Source organism: Thamnophis sirtalis, unplaced genomic scaffold (genome assembly GCF_051295495.1).
Source record: "Thamnophis sirtalis isolate CommonGarterSnake01/CBP01778 unplaced genomic scaffold, rThaSir2_p1.2 scaffold_6, whole genome shotgun sequence".
NCBI lineage: Eukaryota > Metazoa > Chordata > Lepidosauria > Squamata > Natricidae > Thamnophis > Thamnophis sirtalis.
The window spans coordinates 123,721,634-123,746,141 of record NW_028261386.1 but is presented as its reverse complement, the minus strand read 5'-3'; the positions used below and the strand labels follow the sequence as shown (position 1 = coordinate 123,746,141).

Here is a 24,508-nt window from a genome sequence, read left to right as displayed (position 1 = left end):
AACATGGCAGGTATCAGCATGTCTGTGAAGTTTAATGGAATCCCCACTTTTCTAATCTTCCCCCCTTGGTTCTGCCTTAAAGTGAAGGGTCTCTCCCTCCTGAGGAGCCCAGGCGAGGGAGACCCTGCGATGCCCCCAGTGCCAGCCATCCAATCCAGCCACTTTCCAGGGATGTTGAGCAGAGCCTCCATTATATGGTCTAGACTCCCCAAGGATGCTGGAGGTTGCCATGGCGAGCTTCAGCCAATGAGCTTAGGAGGAGCCTCTGACATCATAGGCCAAGGCTTTGATTGGCCTGGACCTGAGATTTAAACAATAACCGCCAACTGGCTGCCTTCCCTTGAGGGTATGGGTTATCCATTGATGAGCCAATCCTGAAGGGGCTTCGAGCCCCGAATTGGCTTCAGCCAGAGCGGCTCCCTCTGAAAGGGAAACCCTCGGTCACCTGGAGAGGTTGGGGAGCCCCAGATTCCACCCCTTCTCTGGGAGTGAAATTAAAATCTTGTCCCTTGGAGTATAATCTGGTGTTAAGAGATCCAGAGAATCCAGGTTTCCCTCTCTAGGCCCAAATGATGAAAGGGAAATATGCATAAAAGAGATATGATTCATATTCAAAAGGCCTTGTGAGAAGGTGCCTGAAGAAACCCATGAATCTTTGCAAGCTTTAGCTATCCTACTCACTGTCTGCGTTGGCCAGATATGGCTTCAAGGCCAGGTGATAGACTGCCCCCTACAGGCAGTGAGAGGGACAGCTAAATCATGGAAAGAACCAGTGGACAAGGACCCTGATTGCTGACTGGGGAGTTTTTGGAGCTGAAGTCCACTCTTCTTCAGGTTGCTAAGGTTGAGAAACATGCTCTAATAGATCTTGCACTGGGCAGTTGGACAGATGACCTCTAAGGTCTCTTTCAACTCCATTTGTCCATTATTCCCTGCTTACCTTTTTATGGAAGGAAAAACAATCCTCTCTAAAAAGGGACTTGAGCAACAAAATGGAGGATGCGGGGTCTTTGCCAGTTTTAGCTGTCCTACTCACTGCCTGCAGAGGCCAGGCATCACTTAAAGGCCAGACTATAGACTGCCCCCTACAGGCAGTAAGAGAGACAGCTAAAGATGGCACAAGCCCCACAGGGTCCTCCATTTTGTGGCGGGAAAGAGGGAAATTGGCAAAGGAGAAAAGTGGAGAATTGTGGAGTATTTTCTGTGTGTGGAACCTTCTCTCTTCTTTTGGCACCTTGAATAAAATCCATCTTGGTTTTGTTGTCCCCAAAACTGGGCTCTTGCTTAAGTGTCGAAGCAGATAAGTCAACGGACACAAGATGTGATACAGAATCATACTTTTACTTTGGTACCCAGATCTAAGGACCCCGGTTTGAAAAGCTAACCAAGGGCCAAGACTAGAGTCTTCCAGCAGTTTTTATAGTCAAGGGATGGTCGCCTTCAACCCTTTGCCCTTCCCCTAATCATGCATGCACAACAGATCATTTTGAATGGTTATTTGGATTTTACGTTGTTTTTTCACACACACACACACACACACACACGGTCACAGGTGACTTGCAAAGTGTGCCGGTTTAGGGTTTTTTTTCCTTAGAAGTGAGCTATTCTTCCTGGCTGGCGGTTTGAAGGTGCTAACTTCTGCCTGGCTGTTAATGTGCAGCCCCCCCTCCTTCCTTCCTATGGCAGAGCAGAATAAAAGAACAAACAGTTTTTTCTGAGGCAGCCCCCCCCCCTGCGACTCCCCTCCCTCTTCAGAGAGAGAGACAGGAAAGGAGCAAAGCTCTTAATTGCCAAGGCAAAGAAATGAAGACAAGAGAAAATGTTTTATCAGAATTCATATTCCTCACTCTCGTGTCCATTCCATCCACGCCAGAGTCCTATCTCCACATAGGACATTTCCCCATAACCGTCGTAAATGGGAGTCAGTTGTCCAGCCTCCAAATGTAAATCCCGGGACCAGGGAGATGCTGCAACCTCATCACTTAGCAAAACAATTCTCCATCACCATAAGGAAGTGAGGGCTACTTGTAGTACAAAATAAACCAATACAATGATGCCAGATAGACAAATATTGCACCCAGATCCATGTTGTCTTTTCACTCAGAGTGTACTTTTAACATCAGGTTGGAGGCATTATTTTCCTCTTTAACTCTAAGCATAAATGCTTCATTATCACAAAACACATTTTATCTTAGTAAATCTCTATTATATTAAATAAAGTATGGCGCATCACAGATAATGCACATTGCATTTTTTGGGAAGGACAAAAATGTATGTTTTTGTTTTCAGTTGTGGTTATGAAGTATACATATATATATATATATATATATATATACATACATACATACATACATACATACATACATACATACATACATACATACAAGTATTCTACAACACTTTCTTCTTTATGCACACCTTTCTTCCCAAGGGAGAGGTAAGTTAAGAATACATTTTTCTACAAATCCATCACTTCTCACTCCACAAAAGCTTCATTTTTTTTTTTTGCAAAGAAAATCCAATCCCTTTCACAAAACAATTTACAGAACAACCCTTGGACCAGCCTGGTGGAACAAAGGTGGGTTAGCAAATATTTATTAATTATTTATTAAATTTATGTACCACACATCTCACTATCCAAGCGACTCTGAACAACTTACAACAGAGCAACCATTAGCATTTTATTGGGAGAGGAAGACATTCTTGTGTAGTGACTTACAAGAAATGAATCTGAAAATCCTGAAAAGCTTACCTGCTCCAAGACAGAGAAGCAAAAATAGTGGAAGAGGTTGTATCCACCCAGGTATCCCAGAATAAGTCCTATTAAATACCTGGGACTTAACACTACTCCGAAGTACAGGTAGTCTTTGACTTACAACAGTTCATTTAGTGATGGTTCGCTAAAAATAGTAAACTAATAGTTACTCATTTTAATAGTTGCTAATTTAAGAACTGCAATGTTTCACTTAACACACGTGGCAAGGAAAGGTGGTAAAGCGGGGCAAAACTCACTTAACAAAGTTCTCACTTAGTCTCATGAATTTTGGGCTCCGCTGTGGTGGTAAGTTGAGGACTACTTGTATTGGGCAAACGAAGGGCACAAACGGAGACTTCAGCCAAAGAAGAGAAACAACGTGAAAGAAACCACGTAAAACCCCTTTTATGAGTGATCCGAGCGAAGAAGGTGCCGGGGTGGATGGGTGGGTGAGCAGGCAGAGGCTGCAATCCAGGGCTGGCCCCCGCAAGAGCTGCCCCCTTAAGAAAAACTCGGGGTTGGCCTATCGCCTCCCACTACTCAACCTCCTCCCCAGCCCGGCCGCCAAACTCCGCTCCCCGCTTACTGGCTTGTCCGCCGCTGGAGGCGAAAGAGCGGCCCTGCCGGAGCGATACGCACAGAGCCATTTCCTGCCAAGGACCCGCGCCTTCAATGCCCCAGCGAAGTGGGCGGTGCTTGTCGAGGAAACCCCGCCCCTCGCCCGCCCCTTTTCCTCTGGCCTCCCGATGGAGGATAAAACTGCGTTTCGGGGCTCTTTGCAGCTTTTGTCATGGAACGTGGCTTGTGGACTTCAACTCCCAGAATTCCGCAGCCAGCAAAGCTGGCTGAGGAATTCTGGGAATTGTAGTCCACAAGTCTTCAAGTGCCGAAGGTTAGAGACCCCTGATTTAGAGTATATACAGAGGAGGAGACGGGAGCCTGCTCGCTTTTAGACGAGGCCACGTGGACTTGAATCGTGGGACCCGGCCTGAGTTTTTCGCCAGGGTAAAGCGGCGTTGGATCGCGATCGATCCTTGCAACAGGTCTAAGTGAGCAACTAGTAGTGGTACTGTTATTCTTTTTAGCGACGCCCTTTCCTCTTTTTGACAACCTCTGCAAACTATAGTGGAACTCTATGGGAAACCGCTTTCTCTTGGGACGTGGCTTTGATCCATAGGAGTAGGTCCTATTAGGCGGTTAAGCCTCTTGGAAGTCTACTTTGGCTCCTAGTGGCTGCATAGATAAACCTTGATGCGCTCTTTTTCGCAACACTATAAGTCGGTTTTGCAATGATTTTCTTCAAGGATTTTTTTTTTTAAGCGTCCTAATCATTTGTCAGCGACCTCGGATTCTCTCGAGGTTTTTTCATCTAATCCCCTGTGTGGCATCACCCTTAACGCACTATTTTGGCTCAGAACTGCAAAAATGCCGTTTGCTGAATTCACACGCGCAAAACCTAAGCAAACGTATTATGCCTTAAGTAGATGGTCATATTCGGGATGCGACTAAACGGCGGTAGGATAATCCAGTCCTGTGTGTTGGGCAAATGCAGACAAATTGGCATGAGCAATCAGCTTTTATGGCTATATAAATTATATATATATATATCGTGCCCTGCCAGGAGACAGGAGAGATTAAATCTGGGGGACCCGACTGCATAACAACTGGCCTTCAGTGCATTGCAGCTTTTTGTTTTGGAAAGAAGCCAGTCTTTAGGGACCATTTCTTGAAACCCTGGTGGAATGGAGGAAAGCCTATACTGGCAAAGATTTGGGGCTCCTAGTATTTAAAACAGCACAAACGCTAGCGTGTTTGTTCCTAAAATTGCAGATTTTGTACTCTTAAAAGCATTTTGTGCCTTAAATGACAGTTCCTGGGACTTAACCTAATCAGTGCGAACTGGGCAGTAAAGGAGGCTGCTCATTATAGTCCCTCTAACTTATAAAGCCAAATGATAATGATAGTTCTTGGACACACGTTACGTAAGATAATCCAAGTTAGATATTTCTGTAAGTCGTTCATTCTCTTCCTTTTAATTTTATTGGCTATGTTGGAATCTGACAGTTGTCATGTGTTTATGTGCGACTGCAAACAATGTGAAGCTGCTTGAATGTAGAGAGAATCAGTGGAGTTCTTCTGACTCCTTTGAGAGTTGCAGCTTCCCTCTGGATCCCACCTCCATTTCCAGGTGCTGGAACAACCCACTTGGAGGCCTTCTCTCAACACGGAGAAGTACCACATTATATTTGAATGCCTTTGTCAGGATTCCAAATAGCATCCAAAAGTAAATCAGAATCCAAAGCAAAAGAGTCCTCAAAGTTCCCATTTATTAAGACAGCCATGTCGGCACCTCTGGGAAAACCCGAATCTGAAAGCTTCCAGGTTTTCCCCACCTAATTGAAAGTTCAAGATCTTGCCCCCACACCCACAATTCCATCACATGGTCCAATCTCCCACTGCCATGCTGGCAGTTCCACCCGTCCAGTTCTGGTCAGGTGCAGAGGTGCAGAGAAAAAGGATGCCCTTGGCTTTCTAGAAAGAATCATGTTTTGGCTACACAGTAGGTAACTCCATTGAATCCCCCCTCCCATTTTCCCACAATAGAAAAAGGCATAGTAGAATAAAAGAAAGTGTGGCAGGCCAAAGATCCAAAAGAAAGCTGCAGGCCTGACAGTCTTTTTATTTTGCAAAGTTGCTTTGGCATGGTGGAAATCTTCCTTGCATTATATAGGGCTGTGCAAAATGCCACCTAAGTGCAGCAGAATCCTTTGATCTTGTTTGATGACTTGATCTGGAACACAGTGGGATGCTTCTTCAAAAAAGGTTTCTCCAATTGGGGCCTCATTTTCATTCAAGTTCATAATTGGTGGGGGAGTTTATAACAACTCATCATTGGAAAGCTTCGTTGAAGACGTTTCATTTCTTAATATAATAATGTTAATGATTTGATCTTCTAGGATGCAACTGTCAACGCTGCTTACATCGCCAGCGTCATTCTGCTGAGCAAATATGATGATGACGTTGTGCAGCAAATGCCGATCTGGAGGAAGTGAGAAGCCTTGCATCATCTAGAGGTACGTACAATTAAGCTTGTGAATAAGGTTATCTTTGAACGAAAGAGCTATTCTGGCGTGTGGGCTAATTATTTTACTTAACGTAAAATGTGAGTCATTAATGAGATAGCAGTGAGGACTTCTCCCTCATCAGTGCTGGATGCTGTGGTCTTCCCACTGAGGCCAACGTCAGCCTCTATACAGCATCTGTAGAAAGAGGAGCTTCCTACATCCCGGGGCTGAAATTAGGCTAAGAGCTTGGCTCTGTTCAAGAGTGATCTCTAGGCTGGAATACTGCAATGTGCTCTACATGGGGCTGCCCTTGAAGAGCATCCGGCGACTTCAGTTAGTCCAAAATGCAGCCGCGCGAGTGATTGTGGACGCACCACGGTTCGCCCACATAACACCGATCCTCCGTGAGCTGCGTTGGCTACCTGTTGGTCTCCGGGTGCACTTCAAGGTCCTACTTACCATTCATAAAGCGCTCCATGGTAGTGGATCTGGCTATTTGAGAGACCGCCTTCTGCCGATTACCTCCCTCCGTCCCATCAGATCGCATAGAGTAGGCCTCCTCCGAATTCCATCCGCCAGTCAGTGCCGACTGGCGACTACGCGGAGGAGAGCCTTCTCAGTTGCAGCTCCGACGCTATGGAACAATCTCCCCGTGGAGATCCGCACCCTCACCACCGTCCAGGCCTTCCGCACAGCCCTCAAGATCTGGCTATCCCGTCAGGCCTGGGGATAAGACTTTACTCTTGCCCCTCCCGAATGTTGAATGAATGTTGGGTTTTTACTGCTAATTATTTTTAATCACATTTTCTTTTTGTGTTTTGTCCTGCACTCCCTCCCCTTATTATTGTAAGCCGCCCTGAGTCCCCTCAGGGAAAAGGGCGGCCTATAAATGCTTAATAAAATGAAAAAGAAAAAAAAAATGAGTCCCCTTGAGAAACTCACCTATAGGGAAACCGCCAGGTCAAAGGAAATTCTATTAATCTGGATCTGGAAGTCCAGAAGGGAAGGCTGCATCTCTCAAACCGTTGATTTTGATTTATATACAGGATGGTTGCACATCCTGGGTTTTCAGACCCTTCCAAGAAAGTTTCCCGAATAGACTGATTTGCTGATCGAGTGAAATAGCTTCCTTCTTTCCTGCCCCATGCAACCCCTTGAGAATGAGAAGGGAGAATCTGACAAAGAATTTTCCTTTTCCTTCCACCAATTTATGTATACTGTAGTTTTAAATTAATGGGGAGGTTTATTCGTTGCAGAGGTTACTGTTGTGTATACTTGAACTTGCTTCTCCTAAGTAATCTTTCTCTTATCTAGAACATCCTAAAGGAGACGCCAAGGTGCGACCAGGAGAGCATCAACAGTGAAAATGCAGTGAAGGCCGTCACCCTTTGTGGTAGGCATTTTTTTCATATTTCTGTGCTTTTCAAAAATGTTTCATACACACACACACACACACACACACACAACCCAAAAGCCATGAACAGAAGCCATGCAGAGGGTTAAATAATTCTGCTCAATTCCCAAACTTGAAAGTGCATGAGAGGGGCAAGAGAGGGTGAAATACCCAAGTTGACCCTGCAAGTTCCAATGTCAGCAGCAAATTTGCCTGATGATACTGTGATGTCTGTTTTATCATTCTTAAATGATTCTTAAGTACCAGATGCCTTTGTTCTTAAATGCCCATTGTTCCAAACTAACAGACAAACTTGTTTTTTTCTGCTAGGACTTTGCGTCCACCCGTGCAGTTCCCCCAAACATCAAGCAAAGTCTCGAGACAAATCCATAGGATGAGTTAGTAGTAGATACTAAATGTTTCTCTTGTTTGCCATAGGTTCACCATCACAGGTGTAGGGTCTGCTTGGGCAGGAGGTTAGACTAGATGACCTACAAGGTCCCTTTCAACTCTGTTTATCTGAATCAGCATCTGCATTCTGGTTTCCTTTGTTTCAGAGGTGTTGCTCGGTTGCTTGCAAGGCGATTTCTGATATTCTAAAGAGCCTTCTGGCGTGGCAGACAGATGAAGCTCACCTGAACAGAATAATCAAGGTACGATCGTGTGTGGAATAGTGCAATGAGATCTGCAATGTTGTCCCCAGACCTGGCCTCTTGCTTGGTGTTGAATCCTATAAGTCACCGGACACAAGGTGTGATACAGAATTATACTACTTTTATTTTGGTACCAAGACTTAAGGACCCCTTCTCTCTGTAATTAGGAGTTTGATTTTTCCAATGGTATAAACCAGCCATTGAGAACGGAGCACATACCCACACCTGACGTAGCTCCCCCTCAGCTCCTGGCAATGCAATTTCCCTTAGGTGTGATTGGAGTTCTGCCTCAACTGCTCCCTTGGGCCGGGTGTGTGGTCCAGTTTATCTGTCCCTTCAGCAACCTTTTTGATCTCCTTCCTCCTGGCCCCACCTACTGGGACCGTTGGTTCTTTTGAACCAATATCTGATTCCTCCTTTTGTCTCCCTGGGTCTCCTACACCTTCAGTGCCAACCATTTCATGCCAAGGAGACACAGGCGGAGGGCACTGATGTCAGAGACCCTCCTTTTTAATGTTCCGGTTTTAGATTCGTTATCTGGGATTTGATCCCTTTTTACCTTGCCTCCTGTAGGCTTATTACCCATCCTTGTGACTATGTCTCACACCTTACAACCCCTGGGGGAGTCCCCCACAATAGTCTCACCTCGTTCTCTGGACGGTTAACTTCTGCCACTTAAGCTGAGGAAGCCTGGCTTTTGGTTCCAATATCTTTCTCCAGGATGAAATTGTCCACACCTTGATTTTTCTGGGCTTCGACCTTTGAGTCTCACACCGTCCAGGGACTTATCTCAGGGCCAAGTCCAAAAGTAGGCAGGTTATGGTCATTCTGTCCCCCTTTCTCTGAGTTGGCTGCCTCTGGATGAATACACAGCCAAGGTACCTGGCCAGATATAATTCTTAGGAACCATTCACTCTCCCCTCAACTGCCAACTTACATGACCTGGAGGCCTCCCCTTTGATTTGTCCCTCAGGCAATGGGGGATCCAGACATGTTTGCCCGCATTCTCCACCAAACTCTTGTCCCCAAACCTGGGTTCTTGCTCAGTGTCGAAACCGATAAGTCACGGGACACAAGGTGTGATACAGAATTATACTTTTATTTTGGTACTAAGATATACAGACCCCAGTTTGAAAAGCTAGCCAAGGACCAAGATTAGAATCTTACACCAGTTTTTATAGTCAAGGGATGGTCGCATTCAACCCTTTGCCCTCCCCCTCATATGCAAGCAAAACAGATAATACTGATTGGCTATTTGGATATAGGAGTTGAGATATTGCACAACATCTCAACTTCTTCCACTCTGCTTTCTTTTCCATCCTACCAGTGAGTGAAAACCATATCCCCCAGTTCAAAATCCCTCTGGGGTTTCTCACTTGCTGCTGTGCAGATTTCACATTACAAAGCACTTGAAATTTTAAAAGAAACCATTTCTGCACTTACAAAAGGAAAACCAACAAGAACAAAATTATTCCAGCCCATGCATAAGAAATAAAACACAAATTTAAAAAGTCCTTGGCGGAATAAACATAAAATAGTATTTTTCATTGTAACGATTATAGTTTTCTTTAACTGTAAGTATTTTTTTGTAAAACATAGCAAGATAGCAATACGTGTCTAGAAAATGGAATTCTCTCCGCTTTTCCTAGGCCTTGCGGAACTGGCTGACCTCGCCTGACCTCACCTTGCGTGAGAGAGCAACCCGGTCCCTGAACCAGCTGCTTCAAATCTATAAAAGGCAGATCCCATCCGAGGTGAGTTTGTTGAGGAAGCAGCCTTTCTTACCCCTGGATGAGATGGGCTTGCTGTTGGGTTCCAGAAGGTCAGCCTTGCATTTACCCTGGGCCTGTCTTATTCCGCAGAACCCGACCATCAGAAACAAGGGACACTGGATCGGCCTTTTGGTCCCTTTCTGTGTCCATACAGAACCTGCCTTCCAGTACTGGGACCTCTTGGCTGCTAAACATGAAATTCCCAGCTCCAGCAACAGGTAGGTTTCCCTCAGTGACTTATGGCCATTTTTGCACCCTTACGTAATTTTCGGGCTGCAGGAACTTTCGTCCAGTATATACTGCAGCATCTATTGCCGGAAAGTCAGCCTTTATTGACTGGACTTCAATATAAAACAACTACTTTCAATTTCTCTTTGTTTCTTGATAGGTCTCATAATGGTTAGCGTTTATTTCACGAACAAACGCGCTTTGGCTACTGGCCTGGTGATGGCTGGAGGGGCTGCAGGGACTGTCCTCCAGTATCAACTGCAGCACTTTCTCATCTATAAGCTGGAATGGAGAGGCAGCCTAAGGGCCTATAGCGCTATGCTAGGTATATGCGTTCTGGCTGCCTTTGCATACAGGCCCCTTCAAAAAGGTATGTATCTGCTTTGGGCATTTTAAATTAAATATCTCCTTTTTCCTGTGTGTGTGTGTGTGGGGGGGGGGGGGAGAGCAACCCGGTCCCTGAACCAGCTGCTTCAAATCTATAAAAGGCAGATCCCATCCGAGGTGAGTTTGTTGAGGAAGCAGCCTTTCTTACCCCTGGATGAGATGGGCTTGCTGTTGGGTTCCAGAAGGTTAGCCTTGCATTTACCCTGGGCCTTTCTTATTCCGCAGAACCTGACCATCTGAAACAAGGGACACTGGATCGGCCTGTTGGTCCCTTTCTGTGTCCATACAGAACCTGCCTTCCAGTACTGGGACCTCTTGGCTACTAAACATGAAATTCCCAGCTCCAGCAACAGGTAGGTTTCCCTCAGTGACTTATGGCCATTTTTGCACCCTTACGTAATTTTCGGGCTGCAGGAACTTTCGTCCAGTATATACTGCAGCATCTATTGCCGCAAAGTCAGCCTTTATTGACTGGACTTCAATATAAAACAACTACTTTCAATTTCTCTTTGTTTCTTGATAGGTCTCATCATGGTTAGCGTTTATTTCACGAGGAAACGCGCTTTGGCTACTGGCCTGGTGATGGCTGGAGGGGCTGCAGGGACTGTCCTCCAGTATCAACTGCAGCCCTTTCTCATCCATAAGCTGGAATGGAGAGGCAGCCTAAGGGCCTATAGCGCTATGCTAGGTATATGCGTTCTGGCTGCCTTTGCCTACAGGCCCCTTCAAAAAGGTATGTATCTGCTTTGGGCATTTTAAATTAAATATCTCCTTTTTCCTGTGTGTGTGGGTGGGGGGGGGGGAGAGCAACCCGGTCCCTGAACCAGCTGCTTCAAATCTATAAAAGGCAGATCCCATCCGAGGTGAGTTTGTTGAGGAAGCAGCCTTTCTTACCCCTGGATGAGATGGGCTTGCTGTTGGGTTCCAGAAGGTCAGCCTTGCATTTACCCTGGGCCTTTCTTATTCCGCAGAACCCGACCATCAGAAACAAGGGACACTGGATCGGCCTGTTGGTCCCTTTCTGTGTCCATACAGAACCTGCCTTCCAGTACTGGGACCTCTTGGCTGCTAAACATGAAATTCCCAGCTCCAGCAACAGGTAGGTTTCCCTCAGTGACTTATGGCCATTTTTGCACCCTTACGTAATTTTCGGGCTGCAGGAACTTTCGTCCAGTATATACTGCAGCATCTATTGCCGCAAAGTCAGCCTTTATTGACTGGACTTCAATATAAAACAACTACTTTCAATTTCTCTTTGTTTCTTGATAGGTCTCATCATGGTTAGCGTTTATTTCACGAGGAAACGCGCTTTGGCTACTGGCCTGGTGATGGCTGGAGGGGCTGCAGGGACTGTCATCCAAAATGAACTGCAGCCCTTTCTCATCCATAAGCTTGAATGGAGAGGCAGCCTAAGGGCCTATAGCGGAATGCTGGCCATATGCGTTCTGGCTGCCTTAGCCTACAGGCCCCTTCAAAAAGGTATGTATCTGCTTTGGGCATTTTAAATTAAATATCTCCTTTTTCCTGTGTCTGTGTGGGGGGAGGGGGGAGAGAGCAACCCGGTCCCTGATCCAGCTGCTTCAAATCTATAAAAGGCAGATCCCATCCGAGGTGAGTTTGTTGAGGAAGCAGCCTTTCTTACCCCTGGATGAGATGGGCTTGCTGTTGGGTTCCAGAAGGTCAGCCTTGCATTTACCCTGGGCCTTTCTTATTCCGCAGAACCCGACCATCAGAAACAAGGGACACTGGATCGCCCTGTTGGTCCCTTTCTGTGTCCATACAGAACCTGCCTTCCAGTACTGGGACCTCTTGGCTACTAAACATGAAATTCCCAGCTCCAGCAACAGGTAGGTTTCCCTCAGTGACTTATGGCCATTTTTGCACCCTTACGTAATTTTCGGGCTGCAGGAACTTTCGTCCAGTATATACTGCAGCATCTATTGCCGCAAAGTCAGCCTTTATTGACTGGACTTCAATATAAAACAACTACTTTCAATTTCTCTTTGTTTCTTGATAGGTCTCATCATGGTTAGCGTTTATTTCACGAGGAAACGCGCTTTGGCTACTGGCCTGGTGATGGCTGGAGGGGCTGCAGGGACTGTCCTCCAGTATCAACTGCAGCCCTTTCTCATCCATAAGCTGGAATGGAGAGGCAGCCTAAGGGCCTATAGCGCTATGCTAGGTATATGCGTTCTGGCTGCCTTTGCCTACAGGCCCCTTCAAAAAGGTATGTATCTGCTTTGGGCATTTTAAATTAAATATCTCCTTTTTCCTGTGTGTGTGGGTGGGGGGGGGAGAGCAACCCGGTCCCTGAACCAGCTGCTTCAAATCTATAAAAGGCAGATCCCATCCGAGGTGAGTTTGTTGAGGAAGCAGCCTTTCTTACCCCTGGATGAGATGGGCTTGCTGTTGGGTTCCAGAAGGTCAGCCTTGCATTTACCCTGGGCCTTTCTTATTCCGCAGAACCCGACCATCAGAAACAAGGGACACTGGATCGGCCTGTTGGTCCCTTTCTGTGTCCATACAGAACCTGCCTTCCAGTACTGGGACCTCTTGGCTGCTAAACATGAAATTCCCAGCTCCAGCAACAGGTAGGTTTCCCTCAGTGACTTATGGCCATTTTTGCACCCTTACGTAATTTTCGGGCTGCAGGAACTTTCGTCCAGTATATACTGCAGCATCTATTGCCGGAAAGTCAGCCTTTATTGACTGGACTTCAATATAAAACAACTACTTTCAATTTCTCTTTGTTTCTTGATAGGTCTCATCATGGTTAGCGTTTATTTCACGAGGAAACGCGCTTTGGCTACTGGCCTGGTGATGGCTGGAGGGGCTGCAGGGACTGTCCTCCAGTATCAACTGCAGCCCTTTCTCATCCATAAGCTTGAATGGAGAGGCAGCCTAAGGGCCTATAGCGGAATGCTGGCCATATGCGTTCTGGCTGCCTTAGCCTACAGGCCCCTTCAAAAAGGTATGTATCTGCTTTGGGCATTTTAAATTAAATATCTCCTTTTTCCTGTGTGTGTGGGTGGGGGGGGGAGAGCAACCCGGTCCCTGAACCAGCTGCTTCAAATCTATAAAAGGCAGATCCCATCCGAGGTGAGTTTGTTGAGGAAGCAGCCTTTCTTACCCCTGGATGAGATGGGCTTGCTGTTGGGTTCCAGAAGGTCAGCCTTGCATTTACCCTGGGCCTTTCTTATTCCGCAGAACCCGACCATCAGAAACAAGGGACACTGGATCGGCCTGTTGGTCCCTTTCTGTGTCCATACAGAACCTGCCTTCCAGTACTGGGACCTCTTGGCTGCTAAACATGAAATTCCCAGCTCCAGCAACAGGTAGGTTTCCCTCAGTGACTTATGGCCATTTTTGCACCCTTACGTAATTTTCGGGCTGCAGGAACTTTCGTCCAGTATATACTGCAGCATCTATTGCCGGAAAGTCAGCCTTTATTGACTGGACTTCAATATAAAACAACTACTTTCAATTTCTCTTTGTTTCTTGATAGGTCTCATCATGGTTAGCGTTTATTTCACGAGGAAACGCGCTTTGGCTACTGGCCTGGTGATGGCTGGAGGGGCTGCAGGGACTGTCATCCAAAATGAACTGCAGCCCTTTCTCATCCATAAGCTTGAATGGAGAGGCAGCCTAAGGGCCTATAGCGGAATGCTGGCCATATGCGTTCTGGCTGCCTTAGCCTACAGGCCCCTTCAAAAAGGTATGTATCTGCTTTGGGCATTTTAAATTAAATATCTCCTTTTTCCTGTGTGTGTGTGGGGGGAGGGGGGAGAGAGCAACCCGGTCCCTGATCCAGCTGCTTCAAATCTATAAAAGGCAGATCCCATCCGAGGTGAGTTTGTTGAGGAAGCAGCCTTTCTTACCCCTGGATGAGATGGGCTTGCTGTTGGGTTCCAGAAGGTCAGCCTTGCATTTACCCTGGGCCTTTCTTATTCCGCAGAACCCGACCATCAGAAACAAGGGACACTGGATCGGCCTGTTGGTCCCTTTCTGTGTCCATACAGAACCTGCCTTCCAGTACTGGGACCTCTTGGCTACTAAACATGAAATTCCCAGCTCCAGCAACAGGTAGGTTTCCCTCAGTGACTTATGGCCATTTTTGCACCCTTACGTAATTTTCGGGCTGCAGGAACTTTCGTCCAGTATATACTGCAGCATCTATTGCCGCAAAGTCAGCCTTTATTGACTGGACTTCAATATAAAACAACTACTTTCAATTTCTCTTTGTTTCTTGATAGGTCTCATCATGGTTAGCGTTTATTTCACGAGGAAACGCGCTTTGGCTACTGGCCTGGTGATGGCTGGAGGGGCTGCAGGGACTGTCCTCCAGTATCAACTGCAGCCCTTTCTCATCCATAAGCTGGAATGGAGAGGCAGCCTAAGGGCCTATAGCGCTATGCTAGGTATATGCGTTCTGGCTGCCTTTGCCTACAGGCCCCTTCAAAAAGGTATGTATCTGCTTTGGGCATTTTAAATTAAATATCTCCTTTTTCCTGTGTGTGTGGGTGGGGGGGGGAGAGCAACCCGGTCCCTGAACCAGCTGCTTCAAATCTATAAAAGGCAGATCCCATCCGAGGTGAGTTTGTTGAGGAAGCAGCCTTTCTTACCCCTGGATGAGATGGGCTTGCTGTTGGGTTCCAGAAGGTCAGCCTTGCATTTACCCTGGGCCTTTCTTATTCCGCAGAACCCGACCATCAGAAACAAGGGACACTGGATCGGCCTGTTGGTCCCTTTCTGTGTCCATACAGAACCTGCCTTCCAGTACTGGGACCTCTTGGCTGCTAAACATGAAATTCCCAGCTCCAGCAACAGGTAGGTTTCCCTCAGTGACTTATGGCCATTTTTGCACCCTTACGTAATTTTCGGGCTGCAGGAACTTTCGTCCAGTATATACTGCAGCATCTATTGCCGGAAAGTCAGCCTTTATTGACTGGACTTCAATATAAAACAACTACTTTCAATTTCTCTTTGTTTCTTGATAGGTCTCATCATGGTTAGCGTTTATTTCACGAGGAAACGCGCTTTGGCTACTGGCCTGGTGATGGCTGGAGGGGCTGCAGGGACTGTCATCCAAAATGAACTGCAGCCCTTTCTCATCCATAAGCTTGAATGGAGAGGCAGCCTAAGGGCCTATAGCGGAATGCTGGCCATATGCGTTCTGGCTGCCTTAGCCTACAGGCCCCTTCAAAAAGGTATGTATCTGCTTTGGGCATTTTAAATTAAATATCTCCTTTTTCCTGTGTGTGTGTGGGGGGAGGGGGGAGAGAGCAACCCAGTCCCTGATCCAGCTGCTTCAAATCTATAAAAGGCAGATCCCATCCGAGGTGAGTTGGTTGAGGAAGCAGCCTTTCTTACCCCTGGATGAGATGGGCTTGCTGTTGGGTTCCAGAAGGTCAGCCTTGCATTTACCCTGGGCCTTTCTTATTCCGCAGAACCCGACCATCAGAAACAAGGGACACTGGATCGGCCTGTTGGTCCCTTTCTGTGTCCATACAGAACCTGCCTTCCAGTACTGGGACCTCTTGGCTGCTAAACTTGAAATTCCCAGCTCCAGCAACAGGTAGGTTTCCCTCAGTGACTTATGGCCATTTTTGCACCCTTACGTAATTTTCGGGCTGCAGGAACTTTCGTCCAGTATATACTGCAGCATCTATTGCCGGAAAGTGAGCCTTTATTGACTGGACTTCAATATAAAACAACTACTTTCAATTTCTCTTTGTTTCTTGATAGGTCTCATCATGGTTAGCGTTTATTTCAAGAGGAAACGCGCTTTGGCTACTGGCCTGGTGATGGCTGGAGGGGCTGCAGGGACTGTCATCCAAAATGAACTGCAGCCCTTTCTCATCTATAAGCTGGAATGGAGAGGCAGCCTAAGGGCCTATAGCGCTATGCTAGGTATATGCGTTCTGGCTGCCTTTGCCTACAGGCCCCTTCAAAAAGTTATGTATCTGCTTTGGGCATTTTAAATTAAATATCTCCTTTTTCCTGTGTGTGTGGGTGGGGGGGGGGAGAGCAACCCGGTCCCTGAACCAGCTGCTTCAAATCTATAAAAGGCAGATCCCATCCGAGGTGAGTTTGTTGAGGAAGCAGCCTTTCTTACCCCTGGATGAGATGGGCTTGCTGTTGGGTTCCAGAAGGTCAGCCTTGCATTTACCCTGGGCCTTTCTTATTCCGCAGAACCCGACCATCAGAAACAAGGGACACTGGATCGGCCTGTTGGTCCCTTTCTGTGTCCATACAGAACCTGCCTTCCAGTACTGGGACCTCTTGGCTGCTAAACATGAAATTCCCAGATCCAGCAACAGGTAGGTTTCCCTCAGTGACTTATGGCCATTTTTGCACCCTTACGTAATTTTCGGGCTGCAGGAACTTTCGTCCAGTATATACTGCAGCATCTATTGCCGGAAAGTCAGCCTTTATTGACTGGACTTCAATATAAAACAACTACTTTCAATTTCTCTTTGTTTCTTGATAGGTCTCATCATGGTTAGCGTTTATTTCACGAGGAAACGCGCTTTGGCTACTGGCCTGGTGATGGCTGGAGGGGCTGCAGGGACGGTCATCCTAAATCAACTGCAGCCCTTTCTCATCCATAAGCTTGAATGGAGAGGCAGCCTAAGGGCCTATAGCGGAATGCTGGCCATATGCGTTCTGGCTGCCTTAGCCTACAGGCCCCTTCAAAAAGGTATGTATCTGCTTTGGGCATTTTAAATTAAATATCTCCTTTTTCCTGTGTGTGTGTGGGGGGAGGGGGGAGAGAGCAACCCGGTCCCTGAACCAGCTGCTTCAAATCTATAAAAGGCACATCCCATCCGAGGTGAGTTGGTTGAGGAAGCAGCCTTTCTTACCCCTGGATGAGATGGGCTTGCTGTTGGGTTCCAGAAGGTCAGCCTTGCATTTACCCTGGGCCTTTCTTATTCCGCAGAACCCGACCATCAGAAACAAGGGACACTGGATCGGCCTGTTGGTCCCTTTCTGTGTCCATACAGAACCTGCCTTCCAGTACTGGGACCTCTTGGCTGCTAAACTTGAAATTCCCAGCTCCAGCAACAGGTAGGTTTCCCTCAGTGACTTATGGCCATTTTTGCACCCTTACGTAATTTTCGGGCTGCAGGAACTTTCGTCCAGTATATACTGCAGCATCTATTGCCGGAAAGTCAGCCTTTATTGACTGGACTTCAATATAAAACAACTACTTTCAATTTCTCTTTGTTTCTTGATAGGTCTCATCATGGTTAGCGTTTATTTCAAGAGGAAACGCGCTTTGGCTACTGGCCTGGTGATGGCTGGAGGGGCTGCAGGGACTGTCATCCAAAATGAACTGCAGCCCTTTCTCATCCATAAGCTTGAATGGAGAGGCAGCCTAAGGGCCTATAGCGGAATGCTGGCCATATGCGTTTTGGCTGCCTTAGCCTACAGGCCCCTTCAAAAAGGTATGTATCTGCTTTGGGCATTTTAAATTAAATATCTCCTTTTTCCTGTGTGTGTGTGGGGGGGGGAGAGCAACCCGGTCCCTGAACCAGCTGCTTCAAATCTATAAAAGGCAGATCCCATCCGAGGTGAGTTTGTTGAGGAAGCAGCCTTTCTTACCCCTGGATGAGATGGGCTTGCTGTTGGGTTCCAGAAGGTCAGCCTTGCATTTACCCTGGGCCTGTCTTATTCCGCAGAACCCGACCATCAGAAACAAGGGACACTGGATCGGCCTGTTGGTCCCTTTCTGTGTCCATACAGAACCTGCCTTCCAGGACTGGGACCTCTTGGCTGCTAAACATGAAATTCCCAGCTCCAGCAACAGGTAGGTTTCCCTCAGTGACTTATGGCCATTTTTGCACCCTTACGTAATTTTCGGGCTGCAGGAACTTTCGTCCAGTATATACTGCAGCATCTATTGCCGGAAAGTCAGCCTTTATTGACTGGACTTCAATATAAAACAACTACTTTCAATTTCTCTTTGTTTCTTGATAGGTCTCATCATGGTTAGCGTTTATTTCACGAGCAAACGCGCTTTGGCTACTGGCCTGGTGATGGCTGGAGGGGCTGCAGGGACGGTCATCCTAAATCAACTGCAGCCCTTTCTCATCCATAAGCTGGAATGGAGAGGCAGCCTAAGGGCCTATAGCGCTATGCTAGGTATATGCGTTCTGGCTGCCTTTGCCTACAGGCCCCTTCAAAAAGGTATGTATCTGCTTTGGGCATTTTAAATTAAATATCTCCTTTTTCCTGTGTGTGTGTGTGGGGGGGGGGGAGAGCAACCCGGTCCCTGAACCAGCTGCTTCAAATCTATAAAAGGCAGATCCCATCCGAGGTGAGTTTGTTGAGGAAGCAGCCTTTCTTACCCCTGGATGAGATGGGCTTGCTGTTGGGTTCCAGAAGGTATTTCTTGCTTACTTATTTTTTTAATTAAAATATTACATTGGTGCTTCTTTTGCCCCAGGATGAATAGCTGCAGTGGGTGAAATCCCAAAACAACTGGAGCCCAATTTGGACCCCATCGGCATTGACAATCTCACCATCAGTCAGTTGCCAAAGGCCGCCTTCCTTGGAAGAGCTGACATCCAGTCTGAACATCTAGCTGACTGTGTGAAGAACCACAATCCCCCCCTCCCCCATGAGGCAGGACCTTGACATGGTTGTGGGGCTTGTGTGCTCTGAGGAAGATTAGGGCTACACCTCAGGTTCAACCATACTGAACAGGACTCATGAGAGGAATCGGACAAAGAGTGTCTCTCCCATAAACAACAGAGGAAAGCACATAGAACAGAAACCCAGATTGGCTCTCTAGTTGCCCAGGTCAAGAAGGACCACGCCAGGGCTTCAAATTCTTGGACATCTGGTGGAAAATGACCTGCAGGACTCAGGGATGATGGCTGAACATCCAGGACTGGCAGCTGATGAACAACTGGAAGGAAAGTGTTTTTCTGACTCTCCCTAAGATGGCATCCAGACTCAGCAGGGTTTTTTTTTCCCTGCTGAGAGATTCCTGGTTTCCTCACCTGAACTGGTTCTTTTCGTTTTTCTTTTTATGTACTTTTTATGTAGTTTTATTTAACTTTTGGGGCTTGTTTGTAATTCTAATTACATTTTTGGGAGGTTTTGAATAAAATAAAAAATTGATTAAAAAAAGAAATGATATGACAAAAAGTATAAATGAAATCTTAATGAAAGATTCACATTGTAGCTGCCATTCATTTGTTCTTATGTGAAATAAAAGGGTCTTGTTAAGTCCTACTGCTAAAAATTACCTATTTTTCTACTAGAGTTTACTTATGCACTCTATTAGGAAATCGTAGATATTGTTCTAAAAGCTGGATGGTATTTTTAAAACAAGATCAAAGTAGCTTTATCTAAGAATTGGTATACATGTTTGATCACAAAATCCTATTTCTTCAACTATCCCGCCTGTATTAATGACAACATAGAAAACTAGATGAGCAAGGACCAATTGCTATTCACACCTCCTCAGTTTTATGAGGCATTATCTTAATTAATTAACTTAATTATGAGGGAGTACCGTAGTTAATACTTTGCTGGATCAAGGCATTCCCGCAAACTATTAAGGAAGCGTAAAGATAAGTGCAAATAAAATATGGCACCAGGCTAGAAAGTGGAAGATCCTGAGTTCTAGTCCCACCTTAGTCATCAAAGCTGGGTGACTGTCGGTCAGTCACTATACATTCTACTTCACAGGGTTGTTGTTGTGAGGGGAAATAGGAGAAGGAAGGTGTGTTTGATAGATTGACTGCCTTGAGTTGTTTATAAAAATAAAGGAGTAGTAACAAATAAATGACCTTGGGGAGAGAAGGAGATGCTGCTGCACAGGGAATAATCAGATAAGGTGGGGGAGCCCCCAGGTGCATAACTGGCACAGAAAGAACCTCAGAAAGGACCCTCCATCATTTTTCAGGCTTTCAAAAGAGTTGGTGGGAGAGATGTACTTTCAGAATTTCAAGATTATCTTATGTATCCTTCCAATAAAGTAGAGTTACCTCATTTGGTCATATTTCCTATCTGGTGTACCTGGGAGGTGATGAGTGGGGGGGACTTGCTACCTTGTGTGCCAGGTGAGTCTGGCCAGAGCTGGATCTGGGATCTCAGATGCGGCTGCTGCAGACTTTTGAGGTGCTTCTTCTTGTTTTCCCTCATCTTCTGAAGAGGGGTGACTTTCTCAGTTGGCTGTAGTGGTTTTTCTGCACATGGTAACTGTGGTCCATCTCAGCCACTTCATGTTGCAGACTCTGGAGGTGCTTCTTAATGTCTGGCAGAAAGTTCCTCGCCTCTTTGAGGTTTTTCTCAGTCAGCCTTCTCTTACTTGAGATGGACACTTGGCTAAGTAACCTCATGCAGTTCTTTGTAGAGTTCTTTAATGTATTTCACCAAAGATTTGTTCTCTAGCTCTAACTGATGGCATGATCTTCTGCAGATCGTCTGTTGTGGTCTTAAGTTGATCCACTTTCTCCTGGAGATAGCTGTGCTGATCTTTCATCCACTGATTATCTTTTTGGAATTTCTGGGTCTGAAAGTCAAAGGAGTCTCTCAGTTCATCAACCTGGAAGTTGGGACCATCAGTGGTCGCTGAGAGATCATCCAAGGATATTGGCTGTACGACCATTTCTTCCTTGTTGCTGACCTGTTTGAAAAATGGAGACACAGTCACATCCTCTCTCAGTTCAGGTCTAATTTTGCTAACCTGCCTTCTCAATTCTGGCTTTTTCCTAAAGTTTTGGAGTCCATCATCTTCTGCTAGCATGAGATGCAGCAGGAGCGGATAACCAACAATCTGCAGAGGGGGGTCTCCTGACGAAGGATCCTTTCAATATAATCTACCCAGATCTCAACTAAAAACCATCAGGTTCAAAATATCATATTTGAGCCACATCAAGTGAAAATCAGCTCTCTGGAAATGTTCCTAATGCTGGTAAAGGTGGAAGGAAAGAGAAAGGGAGGAAATTTTAGGGTAAGGTTGGTGGATTTGATTACTGTGTGGATGGGTGAACTTTTGGGAGACCGGAAAGTCCAGACTGGGGACAGGTGATCTATTTACCTCTGTGGTCACTCAGAGTCCACACAGTTTCCATGCTGTCAATCAATGCAGACCAAACTCCCTGGAGAAGTCTGCAATGCTGAGAAAAGTGAAGGATCACCCATAAGCAGCTAAAATGAGGCTGGGGGAAGGTTGGGAGACCCAGAGGACCAGGTTGGGGACAGATCTCCATGGAGAAAATTGATCTATGGGCTACTAGGCATCAACATTCAACTTGATGACACATAATCAATCTATCAGTCAGGCAGGCAGGCAGGCGGTTAACTTGCAAGGTCCCTTTCAGCTCAAGGCTTCTGTTGTCTACTTCCTTTTCATTGTTGCCTTAACCTACAAACAGGGAACAGATTAGGGTTAATGCAATCAAATGACAAAAGCCTAAAGCAGGGGTGTCAAACTCAATTCCATTGAGGCCTGTATCAGGATTGTGTTTGACCTAGTGGGGTGTGTGTGTGTGTGTGTGGCCAGGGTGCGAGTAGCCAGTTCGACATCACTCGTGTAAAGAGGCACCCCTCCCAGGCTCCGTTTTGAGCAGCGACAGCCTCCTGCAGTGCTCTACCAGCGAACTAGGGCTTAGTAGGGCCACTCGCGGCCCTCTCAAGCTCCGTTTTTGTTGACAGAGGCACCATGGGCCAGTCCGCTATTTGAAGAGTGTCCTGCGGGCCGGATCTAAGCATTCTGCAGGCCAGATCTGGCCTGTGGGCCTTGAGTTTGACACCCCTGGCCTAAAGCAGTATAACTTTGTATAAAAACACAAACTTGGCCCTTTTAAGGCTTGAATGGTCTTCAACTCCCAGAATTCTGCTTGCTAAATGGCTGGCTCGGAGTTGAAGTCTCCCATACCTTAAAGGGGTCTAGTTTGAGAAACGCCAACAAAATCCCTCAATACTGGTCTCTCTTCAAACTATCCTGACTTCCCATTTGATTCTGAATCCAACTCAAGGCATCTCATTGCTCAAAAAACCCCACAGGAGTCGGTATCAGCTCTCTATCAATTTGACTGTCTTTGTATTGCTATGATTTCTGATAACAGGAAAAGGTGGTGACCTTTGGAATTAAGACAGACCCCCCCCCCTGCAAGTACTTACTACGAGTCCCATCTCAACCATGAAAGCCCAGTGAGTGACCTTGATCCAGTCCTTCTCTCAGCCTTCACAAGGTTGTTCTCTTGGGGATGAAGAAATCTTAGATATGTTCACTGCCTTGAGCTATTTAGAGAAATAATAAAGGTGGTGTAAAAAATCCAAGTAATAAAAAATGAAAACAAAGGTTCAGTTGCCAGGCCAAGTGTGTTATTGGGAAATAACTACTATCTGGCCAACAAAATCAGAGTTTAGTAATTTCCCCAAATCATTAAGCAGATCAACCTCTAGCTTTGTGGTTGCAATGCCCACCCAACTGGGACAGCCTGAAGCCATTTTTTTGGCCCCTAAACATTGCAGGTTTTTCCGAGTGCACTTCACCGCCACAAAGCCAGCCAGGCCCAGCCCCTTTCTGGTGACAGGAACTTTTGACATGATGGATGAGGAGTTTGGTGACAGGTATGGAGGCTGCCAACATGGCAGGTATCAGCATGTCTGTGAAGTTTAATGGAATCCCCACTTTTCTAATCTTCCCCCCTTGGTTCTGCCTTAAAGTGAAGGGTCTCTCCCTCCTGAGGAGCCCAGGCGAGGGAGACCCTGCGATGCCCCCAGTGCCAGCCATCCAATCCAGCCACTTTCCAGGGATGTTGAGCAGAGCCTCCATTATATGGTCCAGACTCCCCAAGGATGCTGGAGGTTGCCATGGCGAGCTTCAGCCAATGAGCTTAGGAGGAGCCTCTGACATCATAGGCCAAGGCTTTGATTGGCCTGGAGCTGAGATTTAAACAATAACCGCCAACTGGCTGCCTTCCCTTGAGGGTATGGGTTATCCATTGATGAGCCAATCCTGAAGGGGCTTCGAGCCCCGAATTGGCTTCAGCCAGAGCGGCTCCCTCTGAAAGGGAAACCCTCGGTCACCTGGAGAGGTTGGGGAGCCCCAGATTCCACCCCTTCTCTGGGAGTGAAATTAAAATCTTGTCCCTTGGAGCATAATCTGGTGTTAAGAGATCCAGAGAATCCAGGTTTCCCTCTCTAGGCCCAAATGATGAAAGGGAAATATGCATAAAAGAGATATGATTCATATTCAAAAGGCCTTGTGAGAAGGTGCCTGAAGAAACCCATGAATCTTTGCAAGCTTTAGCTATCCTACTCACTGTCTGCGTTGGCCAGATATGGCTTCAAGGCCAGGTGATAGACTGCCCCCTACAGGCAGTGAGAGGGACAGCTAAATCATGGAAAGAACCAGTGGAGAAGGACCCTGATTGCTGACTGGGGAGGTTTTGGAGCTGAAGTCCACTCTTCTTCAGGTTGCTAAGGTTGAGAAACATGCTCTAATAGATCTTGCACTGGGCAGTTGGACAGATGACCTCTAAGGTCTCTTTCAACTCCATTTGTCCATTATTCCCTGCTTACCTTTTTATGGAAGGAAAAACAATCCTCTCTAAAAAGGGACTTGAGCAACAAAATGGAGGATGTGGGGTCTTTGCCAGTTTTAGCTGTCCTACTCACTGCCTGCAGAGGCCAGGCATCACTTAAAGGCCAGACTATAGAGTGCCCTCTACAGGCAGTAAGAGAGACAGCTAAAGATGGCACAAGCCCCACAGGGGCCTCCATTTTGTGGCGGGAAAGAGGGAAATTGGCAAAGGAGAAAAGTGGAGAATTGTGGAGTATTTTCTGTGTGTGGAACCTTCTCTCTTCTTTTGGCACCTTGAATAAAATCCATCTTGGTTTTGTTGTCCCCAAAACTGGGCTCTTGCTTAGTGTCGAAGCAGATAAGCAGATAAGTCAGGCAAGGCAAAGAAATGAAGACAAGAGAAAATGTTTTATCAGAATTTATATTCCTCACTCTCATGTCCATTCCATTCACACCAGAGTCCTATCTCCACATAGGACATTATGGTTAGCCTTTATTTTACAACAAAGCGTTCATTTGCCACTGGATTAGTGATGGCTGGAGGGGCTGCAGGAACTTTCGTAAAGAATAAACTTCACTATTATTTCATTAAGACTTTTGGATGGCGAGATATTTCGCGTTTGTATAGTGCAATTCTAAGCATATGTGGATTTGCCTACAGGCCTCTTCAAAACCGTATGTATCTGCTTTGGGCATTTTAAATTAA

General features: G+C 46.3%; 1 protein-coding gene and 3 long non-coding RNA genes across 7 annotated transcripts; all 4 read left to right on the top strand.

The window, feature by feature from the left end:
- Positions 1-3,695: 3,695 nt before the first annotated feature.
- LOC148045188 (uncharacterized) lies at positions 3,696-10,220 on the top strand. 3 transcript variants are annotated; one of them, XR_015697094.1, is made up of 5 exons: positions 3,696-5,829; positions 7,135-7,213; positions 7,771-7,866; positions 9,516-9,856; positions 10,027-10,220. It is a non-coding gene; the product is annotated as an uncharacterized LOC148045188 (long non-coding RNA). The 3 variants fall into 3 exon arrangements; XR_015697093.1 differs by lacking the exon at positions 10,027-10,220 and having other exon boundaries at positions 9,516-10,013; XR_015697095.1 differs by lacking the exons at positions 7,135-7,213; positions 10,027-10,220 and having other exon boundaries at positions 9,516-10,012.
- A 2,917-nt stretch (positions 10,221-13,137) lies between these two features.
- LOC148045187 (monocarboxylate transporter 12-like) lies at positions 13,138-15,935 on the top strand. 2 transcript variants are annotated; one of them, XM_087719164.1, is made up of 8 exons: positions 13,138-13,224; positions 13,461-13,588; positions 13,759-13,968; positions 14,209-14,336; positions 14,507-14,716; positions 14,953-15,080; positions 15,251-15,460; positions 15,701-15,935. In XM_087719164.1, the coding sequence occupies exons 1-4, from the start codon at positions 13,184-13,186 to the stop codon at positions 14,307-14,309; spliced, it is 480 nt and encodes a 159-aa protein (XP_087575290.1). In that variant the 5' UTR covers positions 13,138-13,183; the 3' UTR covers positions 14,310-14,336; positions 14,507-14,716; positions 14,953-15,080; positions 15,251-15,460; positions 15,701-15,935. The 2 variants fall into 2 exon arrangements, with proteins under 2 accessions (XP_087575290.1, XP_087575289.1); XM_087719163.1 differs by lacking the exon at positions 13,138-13,224 and having other exon boundaries at positions 13,231-13,588.
- Positions 15,936-16,286: 351 nt separating this feature from the next.
- Positions 16,287-17,601, top strand: LOC148045186 (uncharacterized). Its single transcript, XR_015697190.1, has 4 exons — positions 16,287-16,573; positions 16,744-16,953; positions 17,194-17,321; positions 17,492-17,601. It is a non-coding gene; the product is annotated as an uncharacterized LOC148045186 (long non-coding RNA).
- Positions 17,602-17,773: 172 nt separating this feature from the next.
- On the top strand, positions 17,774-19,496 carry LOC148045185 (uncharacterized). Its single transcript, XR_015697189.1, has 3 exons — positions 17,774-18,063; positions 18,234-18,443; positions 18,703-19,496. It is a non-coding gene; the product is annotated as an uncharacterized LOC148045185 (long non-coding RNA).
- The last annotated feature ends 5,012 nt before the right edge of the window (positions 19,497-24,508 follow it).